The following is a 19,398-nucleotide window of genomic DNA, read 5'->3' on the forward strand; positions in this document are numbered from 1 at the left end:
TAACCAGTATCCCGACTCCTGGTCTCCACACTTCACTACAGCTTAATATACAACAATTCTGATTAGATTACTCCCCACTAGGACACCTTTATATATTCTATGTTTCCGACAGTCTGTAATATTCATCATTCCTTGAACACACCCTTTCCCCCCTACATTTGCTCTTTTTGGTATCTATCCTACATGCTTTTTTCCAGACCTAGCTCAGCAGCTACCTTACCTGATTCCCCTTTACCTAGATGTTACTTTTCTGAATGACATAGCACTTTTCAAATCTCCCTAATGGTGTGTATAGCATTCTACCTTAATATCATAGTGTTTGTAGCTTATGATCTATTTAGAGAGGACAATATTCACGACTTTGTTTGCCCCATCATGCCCAGCACCATACCTTGTACTTCTGGGTACTCACTCATAAATGAATGAGTGTTTGAGTGACACCACTGATCACTGATCCTTAATATTCCAGTGAGGTATATTAGTAGATCTCTATACCATGAGACCGCTGGGACTCAGAACAGTCAAGTGACTTGACTGAAGTCACAGAGCAAATTAGTAAGCAATATTAGAATTCAATCCAGATCTGATTATTTGTAAATCAATGACTTTTCCTCATATCTTGTACCCCTCAAGGGTAAATGTAGTAGATCAGGGAAGAAAGAAATAACCACCTATTCATTTGGTACTACTTAAAATGACTTCCATCTATACATTACAATCTTAACATTTAGTTATTTCTATAACCCCTTTGGTCTTCTATATATTAATGGCAAAATCAAGTCTTTGGGCTGTTGTCTTGACACCCTCGTCACAAGATTTTGCTAAACCGAGGCACTGGAGTAAAAGCTTCTGCAATTCTTTCACAAAAATCCCATATTTCCATATTGCGTAGTCCTACTATGAGATTTTTAAAGTAGAAGAAGAATGCTGTAGCATTAGGAACTGAGAGCAAAGAGTTATTATAAACACATACAAAAGCTTGGGGAAAGATTGGTAATAGAAAAGTTAATACATTTTATACACAAACTGCACAGGAAACTTAGCTAAGATTGGGAACTGTAGGATGAACACATGTTGTTTTGAGAACCCCACAAATGATACTGGTGTGTCAGCCATACCCACTGAGTATTGCAAGATTAGGAAATGGCAGGACAGAGCAGATGAATAATGTATTATTCATTCATTTATATTTTATCCCAAAGATGAAACTTCCTTAGGGAAATATGAGAAGTAGAGTGACATGTTTGAATTGGTTAGATTGTGCAGAGTATTTTAGAACAAGTAGAAATTGTAGAGAGGAATCTCAGGGTTACATTTGTCAGTCCAAGCGTGCAGTCTCAAAATTATGAATAAGGTACAGTAAGAGAAGAGCTGAGAGCTCATGGAGGAAAATCAGAGGGAAGAAAGAGTAGTAAAAGAGTATACTCTAAAGGAATGAAGGAGATAGCAGTGTGGAGATGGGAGCAATCTGAACCAAGTTTAGAGAAGCACTAACTCTAAGTGGCTGCCCAGTAAGAGCCTCATAACTTCTCAGGTGCCAGTCTTCACGCTGGCTGCTTCACTTAGCTTTTCTGTGTAATCCTCACCCGTGTCCTGGAAGGTATAGCTGTTATCCTGATTTCGTATGTAAGGCACGAGGAAAAGTTTCTAAGGAGTCAAGATATTAAACTTCATTGACTACTAGATAAGAAAAGGCCAGTTGGAACAGGAGCCTTTGAATCTGACTCTGGGGTTGTCATCGTTTACACGTAAGAAGGCAGCTTCTGTTAGTTTCTGAAGTCAGTCTAAAGGGAATCAAGTAAAGAGATGGAGAGGCAGAAGAAGATAGACTGTTCATTGAATTTGGTTAAAATGGAACCACTGAGATTAGAGAAACCAGAATTGAGTGATGGCTATTTGGAGATGAGAGAGATTAATGTTCATTGCAATGCATTTGGGAAGTTTTTTTTTTTTTGGCCGTGCCGCACGGCTTGTGGGATCTTAGTTCTCGACCAGGGATCAAACCCACGCCCTCAGCAGTGAAAGCGCAGAGTCCTAACCACTGGACACCAGGGAATTACCCATTTGGGAAAATTCCTGAGGGGTAGGACAGAATCAAAGTAGAAGGAAACTTCTGGGCCTAAGTGTACACATAAAAGTAGAGATATTTCTTTCATTGAATAATGTTCCAAACTCAAATACATATAATTGGGGAATTGCCCCCTTTAAATGCTTTTATTGCCTTTATTGTTTTACATGACTGAGAGTTGGCAATATTGTTATGAAGTTTTTGTGAGCAATACTTCAGCCAAAATTAGTTTAAGCCCACACTGTGGAAATAATTACTTTTAGAAGATTTCTGGCTATACATTAATAAGAAAGAAATAAGAGTTTAAGCTAAGCAGTAATTTGGAAAGAGAGACATTAAAGCAAAGTAAGAAAACTTTCATTTAATTCTAGTTACTCTCATCTGAGTGCTCACATTTTAACCAAGTGCTCTAGGTAATTCTACCAACATTCTCTGTCCTCCAAATTCTGGTTAAGTCCTCTGTACCTTTCCTGCCTTCCTCACTAAATAGACGGTAAACCACTGTTACTGGTAAGATTGCAGTATGTGCCCAGGTATGCTGGGATTGGGAAAAGGTTAAGAATCACTGGACTGGGCTTCCCTCGTGGCGCAGTGGTTGAGAATCCACCTGCCAATGCATGGGACATGGGTTCGATCCCTGGTCCAGGAAGATCCCACATGCCGCGGAGCAACTAAGCCCGTGCACCACAACTACTGAGCCTGTGCTCTAGAACCTGTGACCCACAACTATTGAGCCCGCGTGCCGCAACTACTGAAGCCCGCGCACCTAGAGCCCGTGCTCCACAACGAGAGAAGACACCGCAATGAGAAGCCTGTGCACTGCAACGAAGAGTAGCCCCTGCTCACCGCAACTAGAGAAAGCCCGCACGCGGCAACGAAGACCCAACACAGCCAAAAATAAAATAAATAAATTTATAAAAAAAAGAATCACTGGACTGCTATGTAGAAGACCCAGGTCTAAGTTTTGATTTTAATACTAATGCTTTAGTAGTATTAATCCCGTTGAGCCCGTTTTTTCATATGTAAAATAGGGCTAATAACATAAATAACTACTTGTACTAGACATGAAAAATTGGGTGGCTCCTACAACCACAGTCCCCTGAGTAGTTCCTTATAAACATGCTCTGTACCATGTCCCTGATACCCCAACCCCAGCAGGACCTGACAAAGGGCAAAACTGGCTAAATCAGCCTTTCCATGTTACATATTTTAAACTTGAGACAAACTGAGTGGTAGAGGCAGAAGCAAGAGAAGCAGAGTGTTGAGTCACCACTAGACTAGGGGGCCAGGGATGAGCAAAAGCTTAAAGCATCTGTTTCTAGTTCCCACTGGCTGCTTTATCAGCTCTGCAGAATCACTGTGGTGCTCCTTTTGCTGAAGGTGTTGTGTAAATGGAGAAGGGGTGGGCCACACTAGAGCAGGATACCCTAGACAGCTGAAATATGTAAGTTTGGTTCGTGTTTTAACATTCTTTTTGTACTTTCCTTTTTTTTAAAATTTATTTATTTAATTTATTTATTTTTGGCTATGTTGGGTCTTCATTGTTGTGCGTGGGCTTTCTCTAGTTGCGGCGAGCAGGGGCTACTCTTCATTGCGGGGCTCAGGCTTCTCATTGTGGTGGCTTCTCTTGTTGCGGAGCACGGGCTCTAGGCGTGCAGACTTGAGTAGTTGTGGCTCATGGGCTCTAGAGCGCAGGCTCAGTAGTTGTGGCGCATGGGCTTAGTTGCTCCGCGGCATGTGGGATCTTCCTGGACCAGGACTCGAACCCGTGTCCCCTGCATTGGCAGGCAGATTCTTAACCACTGTGCCACCAGGGAAGTCCCATCCTTTTGTACTCTTCTTAAACTGCTTCATAATTTTCTTGAGAACATTTCTGGCTACACTTTAGTGAAAAACTATCCATCAGAGGCTGTTATCTGTGTTATTTTTATAGTGCTGTCCTCCAATGGTCAGTCCTTTTCTTTTTCCTTCTTCCTACTTTTTTCAAAAAAGCCTTTTATTTTCTCCTCCCCTCATTTCTCCTGTATACTTCTCTATCTCTTGGTTTTTTCTGGCTTCTTTTGCTTCTAGTGGTTGAACATATCAATGTACCATGACTCAGCTTCTCTGAGTTACAGACATTACTAGTTATAGAAGGAAGTTCTGGCAGTGAAGATGCAAGCAGCTACAACAAAATTGTTATACGTCTAGGTGGTAGTTAGGTATTTGGATTTTGTTCTTGAGAATATAGACTGTATTCATTTTCATATTTCTGATATAGAGCCTGGCCAGTTATAATCAGTGAATGCTGAATTAATATGATGAACCATATTCATCTGACCTATAATTTAAATTGATTATTTCCTTTGTATACTTAGAAAGGTTCATAGTTAAATAATCCATTTATCCCTCAGATTACACAAAAAATTTTAACCAACACCACCTTTAACTTTCCTTTTTCCTCACCTAAGAGAAAAAACCCAAATAATTGGAAAATACTTAAAATATTAAGGAACTTCCTAAAGCATAATTACTAAGGGTAAAGTTGTTTTAGTTTGTATCTGCCATTGTTTGTATCATCAACATTAATTAAACTTAGATTTTCACATGCTTGTTTTAGTATTTGTTAAAATAAATTAGAAAAACTAAGGCTTGTTTCAGAATGTTTTCAGACGTTGTATTCAGTAACTCAGCGTGAGCAGCACTAACATTTTCTGAATTTACTTAATTTTCCTGTGACTAATTTCTTGGTAAGGTTTTTGAAGGTATTTGAACATGTTATAAATTCATTTTAAGTTCTGTTTTTTATTTGTAAAATGTCATATGTGCCTGGAAATAATAGTTAATCAGTGAATATATGTATGTGAGGATGAAAATATCTTTTTGTTTTCTAGCATAAATAATAGCAAAAAAAGTCTGCACTTTTCTCATTCAAGGGTTGGTAAGCTAAGCTTCCAAAGGAAACTGCTGAGATGCACATTTTTAGGTTTTTGGCTTTAGTGTTTGAAATAAATGACTTTTGTGGTCAAGCCCTGATCTTAATACTTTGTTTTTAATATCGACTTACACTTATAGAAATTACTTATGTTTTAGTCACATGTTCACCAGGAACCCAGTAAGAGAATTCCTTCTTGGAGTGGTCGCCCAATTTGGATGGAAAAGATGGTCATGTGCAGGGTAAAAGTTCCACACACATTTGCTGTTCACTCTTATACCCGTCCCACCATATGTCAGTACTGCAAGCGGTTACTGAAAGGCCTCTTTCGGCAAGGAATGCAGTGTAAAGGTAGGATTGGATGTTTTTCTTAAGTAAAATTTATATTTGTTTTTGTTAGCAAATACAGGTTTAAAATATTTTTTATTTCAGAAGCATTAAGCAGATACCTGTAAATTGGGCTCATACTTAACTTAAAAAAGATAAAATTAATATGCACGCACCTGCATGCGATGACTAGTATCTGCAATATGTGTATACTGTACCAGGAGCTGTGCTAAAGAAAAATTAGAGTATAAACAGAAAAACTAGAATTTGGATCTGAGGTGTGGCTGCTTAACACTTGCCAATATGGAACAGTTAGTAAGCAGATAAGCTAATATTTGACCTTAAGTCTTTCTGATTTCAAAGCCAGACACTACCCAAAATATAAAATAATGCCCTCCTCTTGCCATTAAATATTCATACACACACACGCACACCAACATATTACAGGTGTTTTGTTGTTTTTGGTTTTTTTTTCTAATTACGTAGCTATGGAGCTGTACAAAAATTGTCATTCCAGACAGTAATCACACTGAAATAGGCAGACTATAGTAGAAGCCAGTGGAATTGTAATGGGGACCACCTGTATTTGGATACTAACCCAGAACACTATCATAGTATTCCAGAAACATCTCTTAATGAACTAGGTTTTTAATAGAACAATGGAATAAGTTTTTCCTCTAGTTACATAATGTTTTAATGCTTTTTAAAGATGCTTTTATCTTTTTGTCACATATCTTCTTCTCAACAGTGCTACACAATTATGTGAAACCAAAATAGAGTTCAAATATGTTTTAAGGCATTGAGCCAGGATAAGACATAACTAATTTGTCTATAATCTTATGTACTTATTTTTCATGTGATTATTTTAATAGTTCTTGATACTATACTTTTTATATAGAACTATTTGTGGAATTGAATTACCTAGTTTTATCTAGGTAAAACATTACAGTTGAGATCTTTGCAACAATAAATCCTGTTTACAATGTTGAATCAAATAATTATATGTAAATTTAACTTAAATATATAAGAAAACTTTTCTTGGCAATATATGGCTACATAGGATAATATCAAATAGAGAATAGGTTGTACATTTGTTGCCAATATTTAATAACCATCAGGCAGGCTTAATTAAATGTTGAAATTTTATTTCAACAGCTTACTTTTGAATATGAGTTAATATATAAATTAATACTTTAAAATATCAACACTAAAGTGGATTGGCAAGCAGCCACTAAGGAATGTTTTGGGAAAGAACATTAAGAACAGATGTACAAATTCTAGCCAGCAGATAATTTTAGTAAAGGTAGTAAATAACACCGTTCTGCTGAGCAGAACAGAAACATTCTAAAACCACATGCAAAAAAATACAGTATTTTATAAAGGAACTAAAATAAATATGTAGATTAATGAATTTTGAAATAAAATCAGTGAACTCTACCACTGGGTTATTAGTTTAACTTCTTAGAGCTCTAAAAGAATAATGTTTTATGCTTATATTGGTTCAGAAAGTATCAGGTTATATTTCTCTTTAAGTATTTTAGTTATCTATGAAAAAATCATAATTTAATTTAGGGATCCTTGTATTTTTATAATATGAATTAAGATACTTAAAAAGTAAAGTAGTCATTTTCATTCACTTGTCAAGCTAAGAAAAAAAAATAGTTAAGATAAAACAGTTATGCTGGAACGTTTAAGAAAACATACAATTCTAAGAACAGCAGTTCATTTATTCATTCATCTGTTTATTTTCTACTTCGTTATGTTAAAATTTCAAGGCAGCTTATATAAGCATATATAGAATAAAAGAAAGCATAAACTAATTAATAAAAACATAGGCAGGAATATGGAGAAGTATAAATGCCTGTCATTAGAACCTACATACTTAGCTGCAGGTGGGCCACAAATTTGGCTCTACATTTCAAAGGGAAAGGGAAACCTTGTTATTTTCAGAATTTGCAAATCTCATGAGATAAAAAACTAATTATTTAAGATGTATGCAAGATATTAATATCATATATGAATTTCTTAGGGTCTCTTATTTTTAAAGACATTACTATATAATGCAAGTTTTATCCTCCACCAAAATATTAATTTCATGGAGCTTTTTCTTGTAATGACCTTTGCCCTGTGCTATTGGCATGATTCCCAGAATTTTCTTGAATCACAGGGGTTACAGAATTATTCTAAAGCAGGACTTGAAATTATTTTTACCCATTTATTGTTGGTAGAAGTATTTCGAAGGTTGTGTTAGACAGTAGTTATAGCAGTGGGTCTCAATTTTAGCATTAACTAAAGAAGTCATTAAAGCACACATTTCTCAGCCCCACTCCCAGAGTTACAGATGTTAGGGTTAGGGCCCAAGAACATGCGTTTCTAACAAGTTCTCAAATGATGCTGCTACTGCTGGTCTGATGGCCACAGTTGGGGACCACTGAGTTACACAGTAGTATGGTACAGTTGGGATCTGACACTGATCTGCAATGCAATCAGCTCTGAGGTTCTTGCAGGCTGAACAGAGCCATTTTGTAATGCAGGTGAGAGACCTTGTGCATGAGAAGCTCAGGCCTTCCTTACAGGGTTGTATGGGAAAGCCCTTACTAATTCCTAATAAATGGTTGTAGAATTGCAATCCCTTTTCTGCATGTGCACCAGGTCCTAATAATTAGGAATTGAAAGTAAGTGCCTGACATATGTTGGAAAGGAATTTAATCAGCCTGAGAAACTCTTAAGGGGTATGTGGAAAGAAGAATGTGAGGTAAGGGAAGGAAACATGGAGCTGCAGCAACATTTTGGCAAAGTGTTATACAAGTAGTATAAACTTCATTTTACAGATATAGAAACTGAGCCCTGAGGGATTTAACAGCTGTTTAAGAGGTAGTGTCAGAATTTGAAACCAGACCTTTAATCCAAAGCCTGAGTTCTTAGTAGAGGAAATCTTTATTATCTCATCATCATTATTAATAATACTCTGTGTGTGAGTAAAGAAAGTCTTTAACCATATTCTGATACTGCCTGACATTTTTATATAAATTAATAAGGTGAATATTTTATTTTAGATTGTAAATTCAACTGCCATAAACGATGTGCATCAAAAGTACCGAGAGACTGCCTTGGAGAGGTTACTTTCAATGGAGGTAAAAGTCCTTTTCTTAATTTCCAGAAAAGATCACAATTCTTTTGTGTATTATCTTTGTATAAGGTTATATTTGCATATTTTATTTTGCTTACTTTGTTTTTTAACTTTGACTTTTTTCTGATTTAATAATCAAGCAAAATACGGAGATCAGTAACAGTATACTTTTAATTATACCTTTCCGTCTTACCTTTAACCACCTACCACTCTGTAGTCTAGTGTGGCCAGTGGGGCTGCATATCCTCTTTTATCTTTAATACTTATTTTATAACCCTGCTGTTCTTAGAACTATTTCATATTTCTAGTATTTATTGATTGCTTACTGTATGCCAGGCACTGTTCTAAACTCTTTACATATATTGACATTTAAACCTAAGAACAACCTTTTGAGATAAGGACTTACAGATGAATAAACTTAGACACAAAAACATTAAATTAAATAACTTGCCCCAAAATACAACCAATAAGTGGTAGAGTTGGGATTTGAACCCATATGGTCTGGTTTCTTAGTCCATAGTCTTTTAGAACTTAATGTACTGTCTCACTTTCTCTTTCTCCATCAAATAATCATTAGCGAAACATTTTTGCTTTTTACCATTTTTTTTTTGTTTCGTTTGTTTGTTTTCTCTTTTCAATATTATATCATGCAAAGTGATTACCGTTTTTGGAAGGAAGGAGTAATGACTCTAAACTTTCAGCATAATTTTTCCGTAACATTTACATGACTAGTAAAAATTGAATGTAAGTAGTTCTGTAGAAGAAAAGCATAAGGAGTGGAAATTAAACTCCTTAAGAATTTAACATTTTCTCTTACGGCATGTTTTCTGTGGTTGCTATTTAACACCATTGACAGAACATGATTGGTTTTCTCATTTCAGTTGCTTGGAATTGATGCAGTTTTTCAATGATTAAAGTCTTTTCTAGATTTATCTAGTTCATGTATTTTTGTACTTCTCTACCTTTTGACAAATGGATATGAAATACTATTTTATTTATTTTAATGTGCGTTTGTCTTTATATTAATGAGTTTGAGCATCTTTCAGATGTTTACTGGTTAATTATGGGTTTTTACCCTATAAGTTACCTGTTCATATGCTATATATTCTACTAATTCTTTGTCAGCTTTATTGAGATATGATTTGTATACCTTACAGTTCACACATTTAGTTTATTCACAGTTATGCAGCCATCACTGCAATCTAATTTTAGAACATTTTCATCATCCTGAAAATAACTCCATACCTATTAGTAGTCACTTCCCGTCCACTCTTCCCCATTAGCCCTGGCAACCACTAAATCAGCTTTTATCTCTATGGGTTTGTCTATTCTAGACATTTCATATAAATAGAATCAAACAATATGTAGTCTTTTGTGACTGGTTTCTTTCATTTAGCATAATGTTTTCAAGGTTCATCCATGTAACATGTATCAATACTTCATTCTTTTTTTATTGATGAATAATATTCCTCTGCATGAATAGACTACATTTTATTTATCCATTCACCAGTCAGTCGATGGTCCTTTGAGTTGTATCTCCTTTGGAGCTATTATGAACAATGCTTCTATGAACACTTGAGTACTGATGAGTACGTATGTTTTCCTTTCACTTGGGTAGATAGCCAGTAGTGGAATTGTAGAGTCATATGGTAACCCTGTGTATAACATTTTGAAGACTGCCAAACTGTTTTCCAAAGCAGCTGTACCATTTTACATTATCACCAGCAGTGTATGAGGATTCTAATTTCTATGTATCCTGCACCACTTGTTATTGTCTGTCATTTTGATTATTGCCATCCTAGTGAGTATGGAGTGATGTCTCATTGTTGTTTTGATTTGCATTTCCCAGATATTGCATATCTTTTTATATACTTATTGGTCATTTTTACATCTGCTTTGGAGAAATATCTATTCTCGTCCTTTGCTCATTTAACTACGTTACTTATCTTTTTATTATTGAGTTGTAAGAGTTCTTTAAGTATTCTGGATACAAGTCCCTTATTTGATATATGATTTGAAAATGCTTTCTCCCACACTGTGTGCTGTCTTTTCACTTTCTTGAGGTATCATTTGCAGCAGAGAAGTTTTTAATTTTGATGAAGTCCAATTTATTTATTTTTTTCTTTTGTCACTTAGGTTTTTGGTAGTATATCTAAGAAGACTTTGCCTAACTCAAGGTCACAAAGATTACTCCTATGTTTTCTTCTAAGAGTTTTATAGATTAAGCTCTTACATTTAGGTCTGTGATCCACTTTAAGTTAATTTTTATAATTGGTTTAAGGAAGAATTCCAATTTCATTTTTTTTGCATGTAGATGTCCAGTTGTCCTAGCACCATATATTGAACAGACTATTTATTCTTCTTCATTGTATTGTCTTAGACCCTTGCAGAAAATCAATTGACTAGATGTGTAATAGTGTTAGCTAATCTTTTACTTTGCTTCTAGTATCTTTCGGCATGTCAGAATTTAAAATTATAATGGAATCAAATTAATTTTCTGCCTTATGGTTTGTACATTTTATATTGTCCTAAGAAATATTTCTTTATCCTGAATCATAAAAATATTTTTCTATATTTTCATTTAAGAATTTTAAAACTTTTTTTCACATTTAATACACTGTCTCTGTTTAGGTGTATTGATATTCCATTAATATAAAATTCTGAATTCATTTAAAACTTTGCCAGAACCTTCTACTCTGGGAACAGATACAGATATACCAATGGATATTGACAGTAGTGACATGAACAGTGATGGTAGTCGGGGCTTGGATGACACAGAGGAACCATCTCCCCCAGAAGATAAAATGTTCTTCCTGGATCCATCTGATCTTGATGTGGAAAGAGATGAAGAAGCTGTTAAAACAATCAGGTAACGTGTGTGTAAGGATTGCAAGCTACTTCCAAATGCAGGGTCAGTCCAGGAGCTCTGTTAAGAAAGAACAAGCCACATCTCTTTAAGTGGGACCTAAAATGTAATTTAAAATCGGTTAAATTGTGCCTAATACTTTTACATGTACCACAGTATTTTTCTGAAATAAATTATATTACTCTTGCTATCCACTCAAGATGGGAAGGTATGAGAATCCTGTTTTCTTAAAGAGGAGAATGCTTTATTTAAATAGAGTCTAGATATGATATCTAGCTGTAGAGTATCCACCACAAAGTGCCAAAATTGAACCATCAGTTGAAGCAACCAATTTCTTCACACAGGCAGATTACCTGATGTTGGAAACACCAGTAAGAATCTATATCTGAGAATGTTGCACAAAGATGATGGTGATGAATTTGGGGACAGTTTTCATATTACAATTAATCTATTAGCACTTTGTAAAAATGCTACCAGATTATAAGACTTAAATATCTTCCTATGTTTATAGAAATTCAGTTTTTTATAGATACAGCCTATAGGATATACTACTTCGTGATAAAATTTATCATGCTGCCTAGGGTAGGAAGATTTCTAGCAGCAATCCCAAATGAGACCCTCTCCCAGGCTCCAGATTTTCCAAATGGGGAGGATTCTTTCTGCTCTATTCATTGTTTTCTTTTTTTAATAAATTTATTTATTTTTGGCTGTGTTGGGTCTTCGTTGCTGTGTGCAGGCTTCCTCTAGTTGCGGTGAGCCGGGGCTACTCTTCATTGCAGTATGCAGGCTTCTCACTGCGGTGGCTTCTCTTGTTGCAGAGCATGGGCTCTAGGCGTGCGGGCTTCAGTAGTTGTGCATAGGCTCAGTAGTTGTGGCTTGCAGGCTCTAGAGCGCAGGCTCAGTAATTGTAGTGCATGGGCTTAGGTGCTCCGCGGCATGTGGGATCTTCCCAGACCAGGGATTGACCCCGTGTCCCCTGCATTGGCAGGCGGATTCTTAACCACTGTGCCATCAGAGAAGTCCCTCATTGTTTTCTTATGTTTTGTGACCCTCCAAAAAAATGTGATGACAAATAATGATGACTTACAGTATTACCTTAGTCTTTTGTAAATTAACTATGTATCATCATAACAGGATTAATTTATTTTCTTCTTCTTAAGCCATTGTTTATCTTCCTAAGATATTTTGAAGAATTTTAGCTTAATTATCTTTAAAAGGGCTTGATGAGCTTACAGTATTTATGATTTTTTAAGTTGAAGTTGTAAATATTTGTCATAAATTTAAAATATTTTTTAGTCCATCAACAAGCAATAATATTCCGCTAATGAGGGTCGTACAATCCATCAAGCACACAAAGAGGAAGAGCAGCACGATGGTGAAGGAAGGGTGGATGGTCCATTACACCAGCAGGGACACCCTGGTCAGTAATCACAGGCATTTTATTGTGGTAGTGAAACTTTGTTATGTGCTTTATTTTGTGCATTTTTAAAATCAAAATGAGAATGAGATATATATTAAGACATCATAGTACTGGAACTATCATTACATTTGTAAAGAGTATTTCAAAGGTGGAATATTTAATGTACTATTTTTATAAACTGGTAGAGCAGTAGAGATTCAAAGCGGGTCTGGTGGTATAACACCAAATGCACAATCTATGAAAGAAATAATTGATAACACTGGATTCATTAAAATAAAAAACTTCTGCTTGGCAAAAGACAATGTTAAAAGATTGAGAAGACAAGCCACAGACTTGGAGAAAATATTTGCAAAAGAGACATCTGATAAAAGACTGTTCTCCAAAATATACAAAAAACTCTTAAAATTCAACAGTAAGAAAACAAATAACCTGATTAAAAAGTGTGCCGAAGACCTTAACACGTACCTCACCAAAGAAGATACTTAGATGGCAAATAAGAATATGAAAAGATGCTCCACATCATATGTCATCAGGCAAATTAAATGCAAATTAAAACAGTGACATACTACACACCTGTTAGAATAGCCAAAAACCTAAACACTGAGAACACTAAATTCTGGCAAGATTAGAGCAACGGGAACTTTCTTTGACTGCTAGTAGGAACACAAAAATGGTATTGCCGACTTTTGAAGACAGTTTGACAGTTTCTTACAAAACTAAAATGCTTTTACCATGTGATCCATATGTTGTACTCTTTGCTGTTTACCCAAAGGAGATAAAAACTTATGTTCATACAGAAACCTGCATATGGATATTTATAGTAGCTTTATTAATAATTGCCAAAAACCTGGAAGTAATAAATGTCCTTCAGTAGGTAAGTGGATAAATAAACTGTGGTACATCCAGACAATGGAATATTATTCAGCACTAAAAAGCAATGAATGAGCTATCAAGCCATGAAAAGACATGAAGGAATCTTTAATGTATATTACGAAGTGAAAGAAGCCAATGTAAAAAGATTACATACTGTATGATTCCAACCACATGATATTCATTCTAGAAAAGGCAAAACTATGGAGGCAGTAAAAAGATCACAGTTAGGGGTGGAGACTTGTAAGTATGAATAGGCATAACACAGAATTTTTAGGGCAGTGAGAATACTCTATATGATGCCATGATGATAGATACACGTCATTATGCATTTGTCCAAACCCATAGAATGTACAATACCAAGAGTGAACCATAATATAAACTGGACTTTTGTGATTATGATGTGTCAGTGTAGGTTTATCAGTTGTAACAAATGTGCCACTCTGATAAGGGGTGTTCATGATGAGGAGGGTTACACATGCATTGGGACAAGGGAGTATATCGGAAATCTCTGTATCTTCCCCTTAATTTGCTGTGAACCTTAAACTGCTCCAAAAAAGTAAAGTATTAATTTTAAAAAATGATTTAAAGACATATGTAAAAAAAAAATTCTGCATGGCAAAGAACAAAAGCAAAGACAAATGACAAACTGGAAAAAGTATTTTCAACTCATATTCTAAACAAGTGGAAAAAAAGACCAGAATACAGTAGAAAAATGGGCAATGAATATGAACATTCACAGACAAGGAAATACAAATGACTTTTAAATGTAAGATCTTGATCTCGTTTTTAATAAAAAATACAATTTAAAATTTTACCAAAATACCAATTTTTATTTAGCACTGTAGCAAAAGATCAAAAGGTCTAGTAACATGCTGCATTAGTGAAGGTTTGAGCAAGTTAGGCATGTTTGCTGATGAGACTGTAAATTCGATCAAATCTTGTGCCAGATAATTTAACACTGTCAAGTAAAATGACATGTGCATGTATCTTTTGACCCAGTAAGCCAACCTTTAGATATTTAACCTATAGGTAAATTACATATCTGTGTGTGTGCAATACATATGTATCTGTGTATGCACGCATAAGATTCTTGCAAAGGAATCCCCAAAACCTAATAACATTGCTTGCCTGGAGTAAGGGTGGGAGTGAGATAGGAGTGATGATGCAAGTATAATTTTCACTATATATCCTTTTAATTCTCCGAATTTTGAACCGCACGAATTTTAAACCTATTCAAAAGTACAAACTTATGGATAGAAATGAAAGGGAAAGGAAAGTTCAGGCACTTTGGAGGAATCATTACTTTTGAACCTCACAGTTTTATGCTCTTTATAGAGAAAGAGGCATTATTGGAGACTGGACAGCAAATGTCTAACATTGTTTCAAAACGAATCGGGATCAAAGTATTATAAGGTAAAGATTTCACATCTTTAAGAAAATATGTACATTAAAATACTGTATGTTTTCCAAATATATCCAAATAATATTTATTAATTGTTATATTGGCTTATACCTATTACAACTGTTCCTAATGTAGTTTATAGAAGTCACTGTTAAGTTCCTTGTTGAAGCAACTGTCCTCTACCCCTCCATTTCACCCCCCATAACAGCCCTGCTACCAAAGGTTGTTTTTGTTGCGTGTTTGTTTTTGTCCTGTCAGGTTGCTGCTGCTTATCTTCTGGGTACCAAATGGTCCTCCATATCTGTGGATGCCTAACCATTTTATACAATGGACTTGAGCATCTGTGGATTTTGGTATCCACGGGGAGTCCTGGCACCAATCCCCCTTGCACACTGAGGGATGACTATACTATGATTTAGATTAGACTGTTAAGAAAGTCCCATGATCATTGCTGGTCCAGAAGAGGCAAATGTGGTATTCGGCATTTCTCCCATCTTCCATTTTACCTTAGACCCCAGTTCTTAGATGCTTCCTTTGGCTCTTCTTTTCCTTTGTATAGTCCTCTTTGCTTGACTTGCTTCACATTTTGCCGTGGCACAGACTGACACCCAACAAAATTGTCAGTGTAGCAGTTGTATCAGTAAGAAAAAGTATAGAAACTAGTGAATAGCTTTGAACTGGTTGGGTTTTTTTAAATAAGTTTTTTGCTTTAGGAAGGGGACTAAACATAAATGATTGTTACAGTTATAGACAGAACCAAAATGGAGTGCTTGAATAACTTAACACTAACATTCTTCTTTTGCTGCTGTTATTTCTGTTTCGTACTTCTTTGGGGCTGTATCTTGCAGATAGCCAGTAGAGTAGTAGCTGTTGAGTTGATTCAATGAAAACTGGGAAATGACAAGTGTAGTGGCAATTGCCCTCCTAAATCCTTTCCTTCCTTTCATTCTAATGATCTGCTACAGGCCTGAATCACTAGCTTGATTATTACACCCCATGCTCTGCCTCTGGCATTGATGGACATGCAGATCATTCAAAGCAGATACCATCATTAAGACTTGACTGTATGTCCCATGTGTCACGTACTTGTGTTTGTCTTAATGGTATTCACTAGAAACACATATCTTTGATGTTTAGTGTATTTGAAAATTAAAAAAAGATGTATTCATATTTTATAATGCTTAATTTTTGCTTCAGGAAATTCCACTTTCAGAGATTCTTCGCATATCTTCCCCACAAGATTTCACGAACATTTCACAAGGCAGCAACCCACACTGTTTTGAAATCATCACTGATACTATGGTATACTTTGTTGGCGAGAACAGTGGGGACAGCTCTCACAATCCTGTTCTTGCTGCCACTGGAGTGGGACTTGACGTAGCACAGAGCTGGGAAAAAGCAATTCGCCAAGCTCTCATGCCTGTTACCCCTCAAGCAAGTGTTTGTACTTCTCCAGGGCAAGGGAAAGATCACAGTAAGCAATAAGCTTGTTGATGGCTTTTTTCCCCCTTTGGTTCTTAAGCATTTTGTGGGTGTAGTTGTGTTTCTGTATTTATTTTTAATGCTCATTTTAAGCTTCATTTTTAGTAACCAATACCATTAGTTAATTCCTTTATAAAATTATGTTGGTTATAGTATATGTATACAATCCCCAGAGCTAGGTTCCAGAGTCAGTGTCACTACATTTAAATTCTGGTTCTGCCAACCTGTTATGTGATCTTAGCAAGTACTTTCGTTCTCTGTAATAGTACCTACTTTATAGGGTTGTCAGCATTAAATGAAAGAGAACCATAAGGTGTTGAGTAAACTACTAGTATTAGTATTTTGCTTCATGGTGGGATTTTCAGGCTATAAAGTGTTACAGTTCACATACTCAGGAAATCTGTGAAGTCAGAAATGCTGTATTTCTTTTAACTGAATTAAAACATTCAGAAACATTAAAAAAATATTGAAACACATGTCCTTTGCACTAACAAAATTTATAAAGTAAAACCTAAATTTGATAAAGGTTCAAGTGAACACTTAATCAGAAAGCCATAGTAAAATGTCACTTTCCCTTCCATTGGCATTATTTTGTTTATGGGGAAACATTCATTCATTCATTAGACAAATAGTATTTAAATTGAAAGAGGTATCAACCATTTTCTTTTTTTCTTCTTTTTTGGCTGCGCTGCACAGCTTGCGGGATCTTAGTTCCCCGACCAGGGATTGAACCCAGGCTCCGGCAGTGAAAGTGCTGAGTCTTAACCACTGGACCTCCAGGGAGTTCCCTCAACCAGTTTCTAAATGTTCTTTATTTCAGTTCAGCTATGCTACTTGGTATGCCTGTTCTCGGCATTATGCTACGCCCTGAGCTAGAATACGAAAGGAACACAGAAAATTTAAAAGCTACTAAGGGAAATAGGACATAACGTATATAAGTGTTAGATGGTAGCATAAAGCAGTAGAGTGCAAAAATGAGTAGTGCATTTCTCGAGGAACTCAGATATGGATAGGAAGAGTAAGCAGAGCCTTCATGATAGCGGAGCCTGATTTGAACCTTGACCTTGGATCTCAAGTAAGTTAGGATAGGCAGAGCTAACCTGGGAGGGGTGGAGGGGGTGTCACTGGTGTTGAGGAGACAGGTGTGATCAAAGGGATGAGGGTAATGACCATGAAAATGTTTGGTGTTGAATGTTGATTCCTAAAGGTTGAATAAATGGATATCCACAGTGCTTCTTAAATTTGAGGGGATTTTAGACAGAACTGTCTGATATTCTAATTAAAACCATGGACCTTTTCCCCCAGAAAATAATGCGGGCACATAACACACAAATTTTATATATAACTGGATTTAGGGACCTTCTCAAGCCCATCCATGGACCTCTTCCCTAGGGTTAAGAGTCCCTAAAAACAGGTTGCAGAAGGGCTAAGAGTGAGAACTCTGGAGGATGAAAGCCCAGTTCTGCTGCTTTACTAGCTTCATGATCTTGGCCTCTTCTGTTCTCTAATCTGAAAGGGAAATGATAATAAATGCATATGATGCACTTCGCATCATTCCTGACCCATTAGTGAAACTATTACTGTGTTGCTGCTGCCGCTGTCCTTGTAACGTGTCTAGAGTAGAGTTCTCCTGGGAAGCAACAGAAATTAAAACTGGGTGAAGTTAGACAGTGGAGGCCTTCGAAAGAAAATAAAATATTGACTTAAACTAGGAAACTGGAACTACTGAAAAGCAGAGTTTTAGGCTCATTAATTTAGTTGATGCTGTGCCTTTTATGTCTGTTTCATTAATATTTAATTTTTGGATTTTTAAAAATATTTTAAAATTGGCCTAATATTTTAAAATGGAGTTTTTCCACAGTCATCTTACTTATTTTTGATGTATAGTTGCTTATATTTGCTTCTTAATGAAGTTTTACATTTTTATATTTGGGATTATGAAGGAAATTTCATATCTTTTGAGTTGTCACTGAGATTCTAGATTTTTGACAACTAGTCTCTTGCTTACTTTCCAAATTTCCCTTTTTCTTGTCAGTTTCTTCCTTTGTTTACCAAAGTAATACAGACATTTAAACTTTATAGAAATATGTAATATGAGAAATTCCTCCGTATACACATGTGACACATCCCCCTATTCCCAATCATGTATCTCCCCCCTCAGAAAACCATTATTAATAGTTTGGTGTATATGTCTTGATTTGGGGATGGCTTGTGGGGAGGGGAGTCTATACTATGTTGTTATAATTTTATTTTCACACAAAAATGTATTATACATTTTTGTCGTAAAAGATGTGTTATCTTTACAACTTGGTTTCATCAACTATTTTATATCAGATATATTTCAATGTCAGTATATAGATATGTTTTTATTTTTTATTATGACAGTAATACTTCTTATGCATTTTTTAAAATGCAAGCAGTCTAAAAGTGTATAAAGATTAAATCTTTGTTCCTCAACCCCACCTCTCTCACTCACCAGAAGTAATCATATTTTGTTTGTTTTCGATTCAAATGCCACTACACTGCAACTTACCTTTTTAACTTAATAATGTCATAAATAGCTTTCTGACTCAGTTCTTATAGCCCTACATCCTTAAATGTTTAGATAGTATTCTTTTGTATGGACGTATCATATTTTATTTAACCAGTTTCCTGTTGATGGATTAGTATTGTATATGGATAAATTGTTTTTTTAATTTTGTTTTAATGAATGTAATTATATTAAGTGTATGTTAGCTAGTTTTTAAAATTTAGTATATTGTGAGCATTCACATGTCAGTAACTATTATTACTAAGTTATGGACTAACATTTTTTTTTCCATACATCATTCTTATATTTTACAGAAGATTTGTCTACCAGTATCTCTGTATCTAATTGTCAGATCCAGGAGAATGTGGTGAGTAAACATTACAGCT

General features: G+C 35.5%; 1 protein-coding gene across 3 annotated transcripts in view; it reads left to right on the top strand.

Moving 5' to 3' along the window:
• The window catches only part of PRKD3 (protein kinase D3), a 78,415-nt gene that overhangs the window by 42,124 nt on the left and 16,893 nt on the right, over window positions 1–19,398 (top strand). For all 3 annotated transcript variants that reach the window (XM_030857910.2, XM_030857911.3, XM_060309711.2), the window contains 7 exons: window positions 5,141–5,333; window positions 8,366–8,443; window positions 11,125–11,308; window positions 12,602–12,725; window positions 14,934–15,011; window positions 16,198–16,474; window positions 19,327–19,379. In XM_030857910.2, the coding sequence (XP_030713770.1) occupies window positions 5,141–5,333; window positions 8,366–8,443; window positions 11,125–11,308; window positions 12,602–12,725; window positions 14,934–15,011; window positions 16,198–16,474; window positions 19,327–19,379 (987 nt within the window). The remainder of the gene's footprint in view (window positions 1–5,140; window positions 5,334–8,365; window positions 8,444–11,124; window positions 11,309–12,601; window positions 12,726–14,933; window positions 15,012–16,197; window positions 16,475–19,326; window positions 19,380–19,398) is intronic.

This window comes from Globicephala melas, chromosome 12, assembly GCF_963455315.2.
Source record: "Globicephala melas chromosome 12, mGloMel1.2, whole genome shotgun sequence".
Classification (NCBI taxonomy): Eukaryota; Metazoa; Chordata; class Mammalia; order Artiodactyla; family Delphinidae; genus Globicephala; species Globicephala melas.